Consider the following 13,927-nt stretch of genomic DNA (forward strand, 5'->3'; position numbering starts at 1 on the left):
AACTAGAGGGGTGTGTTTTTTTTTGTCAAGGGGCCCCAGTTGCATCTCAACCACCGACTTCTAATTAGGGGGGTGGTGTGTGTGTTTTGTTGAGGATCCCCAGTTGCAAGTTGCCTATTGATTTGCAACTAGGGGTGTGTGTGTGTTTTATTTGTGGCGCCCAGTTTGCAACTTGCAAATTGACCATCGACTCGCAACTAGGAGGATGTGTGTGTGTGCATGTGTCGAGGGTCCCCAGTTGCAAGTTACCCATCGACTCGCAACTAGAGGAAAGTGTGTGTGTGTGTGTGTGTGTTTGTGTGTTTCTCAAGGTCCCTAGTTTTTGCGAGTCTACCATCGAGCCACAACCGAGGAGGAGGCGGAGAAGTTGCTAGCCGAGCATCGACTTGCAACTAGGGGGAGGAGGAGGGGGAAAATTGTTTTCTGTACGAATCCTTATTTTTTTGCAAGTCAACCAAAATCGTAATTGAGAGGTGCTGGTGTCTGTGTGTTTGTTGAGGAACGATTTTTCAACCAGTTCCAAGTTGATGCTTGACTCACATTCTATTTACTACTATTTCCTTTTTTTGAGATTTTTTCCCTTTTTTAATGGAACAAAACAAATGATTTTTTACTTTGTTTTAATATAACATCATTTTGTAAAAAAGATATAGTCCCTAGTTTTTACCATGATCAATATTGTATAATAATTATTTTTATTAAAATATTTTTTTGTATCAATTTTTCTTACAGGGTATGATCTCATGTATGTTTTTTTACACAAACAACCTCTTGTGTAGGAGCATAAAGGCCATTTTTTGAACTCAACTGTATTACTTTTTTTTGGAGGGTTTTTGTGGAAGATGTCCAACTTTTTGCAACGGATAACACCAGGTTGTGCGGCTCTGCTTCTATCTCTTTTTGGCTGGCACTGTTTGAATCGGTGGGAGAGAGACAGCTGGGCAGAGACGGGGGCGAGCACATCGAAGACGATGGCCTGCGATGTCGCCGCCGATGAGCCACCTGCCATCCCCACCGTACTGGAGCTTCGCGTGCTCGACAAAGCCCCCGCCGTCTGCCCTGTCCAGGAGCCCCGCGCGCCCGACAAGTCCCTCGCCGTCTGCACCGCCCGGGAGCTCCGCGCAGGCGACGCACCGTCCGCCATGGGCAGGGCCCCCGATCTCTGCGCCGGCGACACTGAGCACGCGGCACACGATAGAGTAAGACCAAGTCCACATCACGCTATCTCTATGTTGTTTTTTTTCGTTTGTGTGCGAAGTTCCAGTTTGGTTCCGCTCCGTTCAACTCAGCGCCGCGATTTTTTGTTCTGTAGAATGCATCGGCTCGCACTGGTGAATTTTGTGTAGGTCACGTTGGAGTAGTGGGTTGGGCAGCAGGGGATGAGGATTTTGATTCATTGAGCCAGGAATCTCTATTTGATACTAGAAGTCTGTCTCTGCTAGAGAAATTGTACAGCAAGTCTGAATTTGTTAGATTCAGAGTACCATAGCATTTATGAACTTTTATTAGAGTGTGGTTACGTGGCAGGGGATGATTTTAGGTGTTTCTCGCTAGGAAGGGATTTTTTATGGTGATCAAAGTGTTTGAACAGACTAGCCGTTCCGCCATTTGCCTATTTCAATGCCATTGCAGCACAAACACCAGCACCAAATCTTCCTGTATGTGCAGCTATCCCAGTTGTCCTTGTTTTGATTGGCTTATTTAACAATGGCAACCAAAACAAAAGATTAGGGACAGTGTGGGCCTGCGAGGGAAACGGGCTGCGGCGCTCCAACAACCAAAACAAATAACAACAAAAAAAACTGACAAGCAAAAAAAATGACAAGCAAAAGAGGCCCGTTATTGAGAGGCATAGTGCGAGCCTGAGAGGGAAACGGGCTGGGACAAAGAGAAGGACAGTGCTGGCCTGAGAGGGAAACGGGCTGGGACAAGAAAAGAGGATGTCATGCATACGTCACGTGAATGAGACCATTTGATGTCTCACTCGAATGAGTTCCAGGCGCTCCCTACAAAATTGCCATATGAAAAAGAAACGATATGAGTAATTTGCAAAAACGAGCCATGTTTTGGAGACGAGAAAAAAATGTGAGAATTTCCCATGAGGATGTATGAAACGCTATTATTTTTTTAAAAAATACCATGTGACAAAAAGGATACAATTACAAAATTGCCATGATTTGGAGAGAAATATTAGTTGATTACATGGCAACTAGTTTTAAAGATTATTGCCATGACAAAAAAACTACCATGTACTGAAAAAAGTAAAAAAAAATGCCATATGACATAAATTGAAATTGCTATGGTATAAAAATGATAAGAAATGACATGGTCTGAAATAATGCCATGGTGCATAACATATCCCTACTAGAAGAACGCCCATGCGTTGCAACGGGGCCACATTAACTTTAAGAGTTCAATATTAATCATGTTAATAATACATTTAATATTTTCATACATATCAAGTGACACTGGCGATCTTTTTTGTCAATTTAGCAACGGGCTCAGTTGCAACGGGCTCTTTATACATATCAGACAACTCGCTACTACTTAAACTACAACTATGGCTATCAATATTTTTTTGTCAATTTAGCTCAACAATAGTGTCTGGCTTAATAGACTGCTTTGCATTCACCCCCTCAGAAGACAAAGAGAACCAACTCAACATGTCAGAAGATTAACATAAATTTCATTTGTATGGCATGAACATATAGCAGGAGCACCAACACATAGATCAGCAGAGAGCAGAGCATAGCATGCACACACTCGGGCCATCTATATCATACACACACAGCAACGCACACACGCATCACGCTGGCATACACATACAGAAAAGCAGGCACACACGCATCATGCGCATTGGCCGGTGCGACGCACGCAGAGCAAGTACGTACGCACGGAGAGCAAGCTAGCAAGCACGCACGCGTCCAACCCCGCCGCTGCATGCACTGGCAGAAGGTGAGGCAGCAAGGGAGACTGCACATTGAAGTTGTCCATGCAAGGCTGGAGGTGCTGGGCCGGCGACGGCGGTGTCGGGACGGCGCTTGATTCGTTCCCGGTGGTGTGGAGCTTGGGGCGGCAACGCGGCGATAGCTAGTGCTCGGGGATGGGGGTTTGGGGCGGGGGCAGTCGACCCGATGGCTGGCAAAGTTAACGGGCTCGGGCGGCTGGAAATTCGGCGGGTGGCGGCGGCACAGCGCGAGGATGGGACAGGCGAAAAACCTAGCGGGCGTTCAACTACCAATACCCACGCCTTTTTTAGGGAAATTGCTTGTGAAAATAACGTGCAACGGCGACTTAGCGAGCGGATCCCCTTAAAAAAGACATAGCGAGCAGATTCCCTTAAAACTGGTAGGAATGGATACGATTGATGACGTTGATAAATAGTGGTGAATGTTGGCCTAATTTACTATCATCATGCATGGAAACGAATCATCAAGAAAAAAAATACTTTCTATTACTACACTCATAGGAAGCTTCCTAATCTCTGCTACCAAACAGTTTCTGCCTAAACAAGGAAGGAAAGTTATGGACGTGATTCGGAAGGAAACAAACGTTATGAAGATTAATTAATTTAGATTTGATCTTTAGAGATTGACTGTGATTGATTCTTTTACATAAAGACATTACTAAATAATTTGCGTCAGTATGGAAAGTTCTGATCCGTTCAGTTTTTTTCGTTGTGTGAGAGGGTGAAGTGAAAATAAACCGATGAAGTGGGGGAGGCGACGAAAAAATCTACGACGGTTAACCTACGAAAAAAAACCGGACGAAAGTGGTGGGACGAAAAAAACCTGAAAGCGAGACTACCAACTGCTCCATTAGGAGTCCAATCAATTTTCGTCCCATCAAAGACGGTTAATTTTCGTCCTCGATCCCACCTCCCGCAACCCAGCGATTCCCCCTTCCACCCTCGAGACCGACAAAAAAATCAGTATGCTACCACGATGCCCGTTGTGAAACACTACGGTTCATCGACAGAAAATCGTCCTCAAAAAATTCGAAGGTTAACCTACGAAAAAAAGTCAGGCGCTCGCTCCCTCGTGCCCTCGATGCACTTGCCCACCGCCACTCTCCTCTGCCCCAACCCCAACCCCGCCGTTGCCTCAATCCCACCGTCGTCGGCCTCCTCCTCCTCTAGCGCCGCCGCTCCAGCCTCTCACCTTCTCAGCCTGGATCCGCGTGACAAGGTGTGGGGCTATGGGAGAGAAGGCTCCATATCACGCGACAAGGTGAGGGGGCGCCCAGATCCGCAGCGGCACCACCGCGCCCTCGTCCACCTGGCCCGCGAGGTCGGCCATGGAGGTCCGGCCCGACCAATGGATGGATGGGGATGAAACCCTAGCCCAACACCCACCCATGGATGGATGGGGATGGGGCGACGACGGCGGCGGCGGCGGCCTTCTCTCGGTGGTTGCTGATGTGGTGGACATCAACGTCGGTGACGGGTTGCAGCACGTAGACATCAAAGGTACTGACGCCCTCCATCCTCCTCCCCTCGCCTCCCCTCCCCTCACCTCATCTTCTTCTTCTGTATTTTTTGATTTGATCCGTGCAGTTGGTTTCTGCAGGCCGCGGGTGTGACGGAGGAGCACTATGGCGGGCGTGCAGGCCATGGCTCGCTATGGAAGGCCCTTCCCTTCCCTCTCTCTGTTCAGGCCATGGTCAGGCAGTCTTTTCTGGCTAGAGCCCAACACAAAAGCCGTCCCTAATGTTGTTGCTGCTAATGCCTACACACACACACACACAGAGAGAGAGAGAGAGAGAGAGAGAGAGAGAGACAAGAGGTGTGATGCTAGCTATGTGAGCGTGTGCCAGCTCGTGCTACTGCTAATATTATTTTTAGTTGCCCTTCTATTGCTTCTCATTTTGTATGTATGTGTGTTATGCAGATTGTTGTGACGGAAAACATTGAGATCTAACATAAGTACCCGCGCAGGCATTGCATTTGTTGAATGCAAAACATGAAAATATGAAAAATCTACTTCCAACTAAAAATGGTCACCAGCAAGCAGGTAGATCCACAACTTGGTGGATGGCATTTCAAGGCACACTATTCAGGTATGGATACCCTGATTTCTTGTGAAAATGCTCCACAGTGAAGAAGATTGAGTTGTGTTCCATTTGTTAAAATTACTTAGAATCTGCCTTGTTCGCGGTGATCACTGAACTCATTACTTATGTGTGTTTCCGTCAGGTTAACCCCAATGCATGGACTACAATCTACATCATCCGCCAAATGACGTACGTCCAGCCCCTAGACTGTCAATCTGTGATTATACCTTTCTAAAAGGTGCTTGATTTCTTTCCTTGGCTAATGTGGGCACTGATCCTTCTTCTTCCGGAATTGGTGTAGGGCATCAACAGAGCCTTGATTGCTCGAATGGGCTGGGACCAGATTGTTGTTTTACTGGTCAATTAGTTCATCGCGGACTCGAAATACACGTGATCTGATGTCAGATTGTTCACACAACGATGCCCTTGCCACTTCTGCAGGTAAGATGCGATGAGTCATGGCTGATGTTCGATTGTTTAGCACATGGAGTTTTCGCCTATCGTGTTGTCCGATAGTTTCAGTTTAATTGGAACAAAATAACCAGGGGCACTCTCTAGCTAATACTTGGTACTGAGTTGTACTTTATCCTCCACCGTATTGAGGTTATCTATGTCGACTATGCAACGATTTTATCTTTTCTAAAGAAAACTTGAATTTGATGCTAGGCTATTCCCAAAAGAACACAGAATGAATGGATGGTTGGACTCATTTCCTCACTCATGAAATGTGCCTGACATCAGCAAACATCACAAAAAGCAAAACCAGCTCATTTTATGCTAGCACATTACCTGAAGTACAGTTAAAGTATTAAAATGAAGACTATTGGACAATGCAGAGCAATTTATTTTCCTTTTCTTTGTTGCATACTTTGCATCAAGTTAAATTTCCCGTGTCTGCCTGAGAGAAAACCATGCTTGTATGCATAAGAAATCAAGCAAGACACAGTCCTTGGTAAAAAAGGTACATACCGATGATTGTTTTCTCATGTTTAATGTTGGAAATCTCGAGTCTCTCTGCTGCTTTGCAGCGAGACTTATATTCTGCGAGATATGGCTCTGTCTTTCTTGAAAACAATTGACCTTTTGTTTTCCACAACAAAAACACACTAGGAAATGCATTTGTGAGATGCCAACAACTTTTGTCAATGTAGCAGTATTTTTTGCAAGTCTGTCTGAAGAGGGCAGAATCATATTCACGTAGATAGAAATGATGGTGATTAACCGACCAAGCCGCCGTCCATTGAGTCTACCTGTTAGAGCTTGAATTTTATTGTTCTGTTCATCAGTTTTTTTTGTAGTTTTCTTAATGCACTGCAAAGCCCTCTCATGTATAGTGATTTTATTCATATAACTACTTTAGTTGGTTCATCAGTTTATAGGTTACCCCGTCTTCGACAATGGATGTCACGGCGAAGCTACTCGGTTACCTTGCTTCTCCAGCTCTTCCTGAATGGTCCCCGAGCTAAACTCACTGGGACGAGTGATCCTTGGGGAGGAGGACCATGATGCCGCTGTCTTGTGGCTCATAGACATAACCAAGCACAATCTGAAAAAGCATAATTGACAGGGCTGCACAATGTGCTATTTTTATTGCAACGAGGAGTCCATTCAACATTTATTCCTTACATGTCCGCTCACCATGCTGTTTGTGGCGTTCTATTCATGATGGTTTGGGTCTCCTATCCCTTGTATCAATCATCAAAAAATATTTATCAAGGTTATAAGGAAAAGGAGTAGCAGGATGATAGCTGATGCTGCTCTTTTCACATATTAGTTGTATAATGTTCAATCTTGGTCATGCTATTATCATGTATAGTTAAAACAGTTTCATTTAAATAGAATTTAGAATTTTAGGTTACACCCTATTCCCTTGCTCATCGGAGGTACTGGAGACATGTGTAGAGGTTTCATTCTCATGGAGGGTGACTCCAACAATAAGAGCAGTCACAACATCCTTGGCAGCAACTCTTTGATAGTGGGAATCAAGGCTTGGGGTTAAATATTTTTTGCAGGTTGGGGAATCAAAGTCATAATTTTGTACTTCCCCCCTTCTATATCTAGAGTTTACTTGGTCCTAATAAAGTTTCTTCGTATTTTTGACAGATATGTGTCATGCTTTGCGCTGATCATGGTCCTTGTGTATCCGGTGCTCACAATTCTATACTTACTGATAGGGCTGGAAGACCTTATTTCCAGCTTAGTATCTGGTGAGCTTGTTCAATTGATACATGTGAACCTGTACCATTATGTACACAACAGCATACTGAGACTTATCGTTGAAATAACATAGGATTATTAACAATTGGCCCCGGGTTTGCTGGTCCAATATTTTGTCTTTTCTTCCTTTCTGGTATGAAATCATAAGAAATAATCAATTACTTTTTCTCTCATGCTACATTTACTTCTTTAGTGACAAATCTAAATGGCTTCATTTATTGATTATTAGTGTTAGAAAGCTCGACATGCTTCAGGAAATTTAAAGACGAAAAAGGCTGTTGTCCTTGGCTACTACATTGAGATGCCTTATAAAATTTAAGATGTTCACCTGCTGTTATGAATTACTAGGTTGTGCTCGGTTCGGTTTATAGTCGATTTTGTGTGCTAAGAACTCTTACATAAATGTCTGGTACACTGCTTCCGTTTCTTCTTGTGGGTTTATGAGAGAAAAGAGGAGGTAGACATTGATAAATGATAATGGTAGCTGAGTTTCTTCTTCTGAACCATAAAAATATACATGGCATGTTCTACAAACTATGTCTTATTCTTTTTCTATACAAGCACTTAAGTACCCTATATATTTTTTCATTAGCCTAAATTTATCAGTGTTGCATACTGATGCCAAGGATACCACAAGAGATGATTCTAAGAAGGGGTAACGGGAAGGTCCTGAAAAAGAACAAGCTGGAGAAGATGGAGCTTATCACCAAATATACGTGGAGGAAGATGAAGAAGCAAGACCCTAAGGTGGACGGCTCTTAGAACATAACTGACAAATAAGCAGAGGTAAATAAGTAGGCCCCTTTTCATTATATTCCACATTATTTGACTGGTGAAAGGGGTATGGGAAGATATATTTTGATTTTTAAACTTGCAATTTGTTAGGTACTTCATTGTTTCTAACTAATACTTTTGTTTTCTGCACTCCAAAATTTCAGGTGCTATGGAATCCATGGGTGGTAAGCATTTTTATCAGTAGTAGTTCCTCCCTGATGTATGTAACCCGCCATGCAGTCGGTATCGAGAAATTCTGCTCCACTGCTTTTCTACTACATTGAGGACTATGATCATGTGTCTCGAAGAGAGGTTTACTGTTGACATTTTTATTTGCTTTGTAGCTTCATATGTTCATACTTCCAGCAGATAGTCTGAACAAATAGTGCTGCAAGAGTCCCCTTGCTATAAATCGAGTTAACTTTTAGCTTTGCGGGTAGTCAACCAAATTTTGGTACTTGGTAGGTAGCCCCTGCCCATTTATCAGCGACAATTGTCATCACCTTTGGAAGCAATAGTTTGGTTCGGATAAAGAACCATGTTATACTTGTTTGTTTTGTGTATAAGCATCAAATCTTTCAAATGGATGTTGTGATTAGAACAATGACAAATTAGTGTTCATCACTATTTATTTTGGACTTGAATGTACTCGAGCATTTGTGTCAAGACTAATATTTTTCTGTTGAAAAACATTTCTAATATTTTAGTTCGTGTGATGTATTTTAGATAGTACTGCTTCAATATTGTGCGCTCGATTGTTATTACAGTTAACAAAATATTTAAAATTCCAGTGAAAATGTACAGCATCCAATAATACAGTGTATATTAACATTTATATGTGTTGAGACGTGCGTTGCACGTGCACGCGTACTATTTCCACGTGTGATATGGGGTGTATATTCAAGGGTCATGTACATACTTGAGAATGAAACCTCTACACATAATCTTCCACTGTACATACTTGACCAATATGGAGTGTATATTCAACGGTCATGTGATGTAGATACAAATCTTTGTAATCCTCAAGTGCGTAGCAGGACATCAACTTTTTATAGGTATAGGAGGACATACTATTGTGCAATTTCGGAACCTTGTCGAGCACAGCCTACAAATCCACGTGTGATATTATCTGGTCCTATTTCCACTGTTTTTTAAGAGAATATATGATTGACCACTTTTAACCAAGTTGGTTCTGGTACATTCATCAAGTATCGTTTGGTTTTCTTTCAGTTTATGCATGGATCTTATGGTGCAAGACAATATTTGTTCAACTCTGGGCCAACTTGCTACTGATAAGAATCATCAGTAATTGCATTTTTTCTTGTGGGTATTATGAATTGTTCATTAGGATTTTTGTTAACATGCTCAAGTAACTTTTCTAGCATCAAATTCATCTTATCTTATGATGAAACTTACTGATGGCTGCTTTTATTTGCGTCATCACACTACTTCAGACTTTGCAAGTTAGTCTATCTCTGAATCTCCAAGTGGCGTAGGGGTGCTACATAATGAAGATAACATAATGCCTATATAGTTTTCCATCCCTACAATTTGCTATGTTCCCTCTTTTAGACTGCAATTTTTTATCTGGGAAATACAAAGTTTGCTTAAATGGACCGGTATGCAATAGCATAACACTTCAAATTATACTGAGTTCATAATTTATATAAAATGTAGTATGATGTTAATCCTTTCATACTTAGTAGGGCCAGCTACAGATGTGTTTCCAACATGATTTATGCCTCATGTTGAATCCTTTCCTTAGAAAGATTAAATTTCCAACATGGAACTTACACATCTCAACTTTATATGTACTCAATCAGATTTCATTCATTCATTTCAAAGTGTATAATGGAAAGAGGCACACCACAACATTTGTAGCGATGATTTATAAATTATAGATCTTAAGGTGTGTTGGACCCAAACAACTTACTATTTTGTTTTTTTGCTAAAATAAGGAGGGTGATGCAAATAGTAGTGTGATTGTAACGTGAGTCCTTAACCTCTCCGTCTGCTCATAAACCTTATCTCTTTTGCTTCAGATCATATTTTTCTGCACTTCTCTGTTTTGATCTTTGTGCTTGATCTGAGCCAAGATAATGCAAAAAATGGTTATGGAAAAATTGTGTGCGTTCATGACATATCTGACCGATTGCCTAACTGCTGCCTTTTAATGTTCTTCCAGGGGAGACCTGAGACTCACGACCTAGGCGACCGCGGGCAGTTGCCGCTCTCCAGTCATGCCACTTCACCACTATGGGAGAGTAACCTGATGTATTTCTACCTCTTAACACTAGATGCTTACGAATGGTCGTTTGTATTTTGAAATTGTCTTGGTCCCTGTTCCAACATGTAGAATACATGTTTTTGAAGATAAATGCAATTGTGTGTTTCTAATTCAGATGCAAATCAATCGGTCAGCTAATTTCAGATTACTAGAGTGATTTTAGGTAGTAGAGATATAGATGACGAGCAGTAAAATTTGGATAGGAGGTAGGTGGCGCATGTTAGTTCATCAATATATAATACATAAACGAATATGTATATGCGTGGTTGAGTAAAAGTATGCTGCACTTATTTTGATGCGTTCACTAGCTTCCTACAAAAGGATGCTTTTACTGGGGTTAGTCCACACTGTTGTATATGGGAAACAAGAAATTTTCTGATCCTACAATTTTTTGGTTAGGATAAAAAGGTCGTCATGCAATTTCTTGATTAGGATAGAAGGATAAATGCATTGGTTGGTTGCTTTAACACTTAATAACAGGTACGGTGGTGTATCAATTGCATGTCCAACAACAGACATCATATTTTTGTTCCGTGGTAATGTACGACCTTCAACTATGTTACGACATGGCAATGGCTCAAGAGATATTAGATCTGCAATCTTCGTGTTAAAAATAATTCTGTAATTAGGGGAAAATCTCCCCTTGCCCAAACCGTCGTTGCGGTTTGTCCCGCAACCGACACTTCCCTTCGATCTCCTGGAACCGACACCTCCTCGAGGGATCGTCGTGTCTCTTCGGGACATATAAAAGGGGGCCTGTAACCATCGATCAATCAATTCGATCATTCTGATTCAAAACACGTTATCACACACGCAGAACGGCCAACGAGAGCAAAAGGCAATAGAGAAAGGAGAAGAGAGGAAGCACTCCCCGCCGTTTTCTACGGGGACAATCCGATGGAAGAGGAATTATGCCTTGTGGACAGTGGTGCCATAAACTCCATACTGAGGGAGATGAAATATTTCCAAACTCTGAAAAAGATAAATGGACATATCCTAACTATCGCTGAACGCGATACTCTGATTGTTGGTACTGGATGTGCCATATTCACCCTCCCAAGTGGTACATATGTGACAATTGAGGATGCTTTACTGTATCCCAATTCTGCATGTACCCTGATCAGTTATCGAGATATTCGTAAAAATGGTTTTCATATTGAAACCCATGAAGGCAACAAAGAGGAGTATTTACTCTTTACTAAAGATGACGGATATGGCAAAAAGGTACATGAGAAAATTCCTTCTCTATAGTCTGGTTTGTACTATACGTACATCAAACCCGTGGAACATGTTGCATACAAAGTAATTTTTCAGAATGTTAACGCATTCCAAACCTGGCATGATCGCCTAGGCCATCCTGGAATAGGGATGATGAGAAAAATTACTAGCAATTTCATTGGTCATAATTTGCTTGAGTCAAAATTTCCTCAATCTTTTAATTTTGTGTGCACATCTTGTGCCACGGGAAAGCTAATTTTGAGGCCCTCACACCTCAAAATACAAGTTGAACCACTTCAGTTCTTTGAACGTATTCAAGGAGACATTTGTGGTCCCATTCAGCCATTATCTGGACCTTTCCGGTATTTCATGGTTCTGATTGACGCATCTACATGATGGTCACATGTGTGTCTTCTATCCACACGAAACCATGCATTTGCCAAGATAATGAGGCAAGCCATTAAGTTGCAAGCCCATTACCCTGAAAGTCGAATTAAATCAATTCAGATGGACAATGCTGCAGAATTCTCCTCACGTGCTTTCAATGATTATTGCATGGCTTTGGGGATTGAAGTTCAGCACTCTGTTCCATATGTCCATACACAAAATGGTTTGACTGAAGCATTGATTAAGAGGATCAAACTCATTGCAAGACCTTTGTTGACGAATTGCAACTTACCAACCTCTTGTTGGGGTCACACTGTTTTACACGCTGCTGACTTGATACAATTGAGGCCAACTGCATATCACAGTTCTTCCCCTCTGGAATTGGTACGTGGAAATCCTCCAAGCATTTCCCATCTACGTAAGTTCGGATGTGCTGCATACATCCCGATCTCACCACCACAGCAGACATCTATGGGACCACACAGGAAGTTGGGGATCTATGTGGGGTACAAATTGCCGTCGATTATTAAGTACCTGGAACCCTTGACTGGGGATCTGTTCACAGCCCGTCACGCTGATTGCATATTTAATGAGGAACATTTTCCGGCATTAGGGGGAGATTTCAAGTACCAGAAAGAATGCCCGGAAATTGATTGGAATGCTCATTCCATTTCATCCTCTGATCCACGTACCCATGAGACCGAACTTCAAGTTCGGAAGATCATTAATTTGCAACATCTTGCAAATAATCTGCCAGATTCATTTACTGATTTGAAAGGTGTTACAAAATCCTTAAACCCGGCCAGAAACACGCCAGAAAGAGTGGAGGTACCAATAAAAACCACTCAACTCCCTATTCCTAAAAAGAGGGGGAGTAGTACGACCTCTGACCCGGAGCATGCTTCTAGCAAGCAGCAAAGGAAATCGAGGAGAAAAACCTTGGAGTTAGTAAATGCAGGTCAACTCAATGTTGACAAACACCTGATGGGTAGTATACACTCAGTGGAAGGGAAACCTCCACAACCCAGTTTCATTGTGCACAAACTGACTGGGACATCGGAACACCCAGACTCGATCGTATTGGGAAATCATGAAGAGTCACTAGGGGTGCAGGAAATTTCCACCAACTATGTTGATTCTGGAGAATCATTTGACCGTAAGACTACAACTGTCGACATATATTTTGCTGAAAAGATTGCAGATACCCTTCTCACTGATCATGATCCAAGGTCTATCGTTGAGTGCCAAAAGCGCTCCGACTGGCCTAAATGGAAGGATGCAATCCAAGCAGAAATTGCCTCACTTAACAAAAGAAAGGTATTCACTGAAGCAATACCTACACCTCCCAATGTTTTCCTTGTGGGATTCAAATGGGTTTTTCTCCGGAAACGGAATGAGAACAATGAGGTGGTGAGATATAAAGCAAGGCCCGTAGCATAAGGTTTCACGCAGAAACCCGACATTGATTTCACTGAAACATATTCTCCAGTAATAAGTGCAACCACTTTCCGATATCTTATATCTTTGGCAGTGCAAAATCGTCTATCTATGCAGTTGATGGACGTTGTGACCGCATATCTTTATGGGTCACTAGATTCGGACATATATATGAAGGTTCCTGATGGAATATCTGTCCCGAATAAAAATGTGAAACGCAACATGTATTATGTAAAGCTGAATAAGTCACTATATGGCTTAAGGCAGTCGGGATGGATGTGGTACAACCGACTCAGTGAGTTCCTTCTTCAGAAAGGTTACTCCAATAGTGTTGATTGCCCATGTGTTTTTGTCAAGAAGTCCTCTACAGGATTTTGCATCATCTCTGTGTATGTTGATGATTTCAACATCATCGGCATCACACCAGGCATTGATGAAGCACGCAATCACCTAAAGATGGAATTTGAGATGAAGGATTTGGGTAAAACCAAATTTTTCTTAGGTATTCAACTTGAGCACCTTCCCTCAGGAATCATGGTACACCAATCTGCCTAT

The 13,927-nt window shown here is 42.2% G+C and overlaps 1 protein-coding gene and 1 long non-coding RNA gene across 8 annotated transcripts; both read left to right on the forward strand.

The window, feature by feature from the left end:
- The first annotated feature begins 911 nt into the window (after nt 1-911).
- On the forward strand, nt 912-1,609 carry LOC119269723. Its single transcript, XM_037551625.1, has 2 exons — nt 912-1,199; nt 1,313-1,609. The coding sequence occupies exons 1-2, from the start codon at nt 972-974 to the stop codon at nt 1,487-1,489; spliced, it is 405 nt and encodes a 134-aa protein (XP_037407522.1). The 5' UTR covers nt 912-971; the 3' UTR covers nt 1,490-1,609.
- Nucleotides 1,610-3,924: 2,315 nt separating this feature from the next.
- LOC119269724 lies at nt 3,925-10,478 on the forward strand. Of its 7 annotated transcripts, none has more exons than XR_005133693.1 (9): nt 3,988-4,468; nt 4,569-4,661; nt 4,890-5,058; nt 5,195-5,241; nt 5,354-5,493; nt 6,413-7,064; nt 7,156-7,259; nt 7,896-8,055; nt 8,208-10,478. It is a non-coding gene; the product is annotated as an uncharacterized LOC119269724 (long non-coding RNA). The 7 variants fall into 7 exon arrangements; XR_005133691.1 differs by having other exon boundaries at nt 3,991-4,468; nt 6,425-7,064; XR_005133695.1 differs by having other exon boundaries at nt 3,925-4,468; nt 5,354-7,064; nt 7,862-8,055.
- Nucleotides 10,479-13,927: the final 3,449 nt, after the last annotated feature.

Source organism: Triticum dicoccoides, chromosome 3A (genome assembly GCF_002162155.2).
Source record: "Triticum dicoccoides isolate Atlit2015 ecotype Zavitan chromosome 3A, WEW_v2.0, whole genome shotgun sequence".
Taxonomy (NCBI): Eukaryota; Viridiplantae; Streptophyta; class Magnoliopsida; order Poales; family Poaceae; genus Triticum; species Triticum dicoccoides.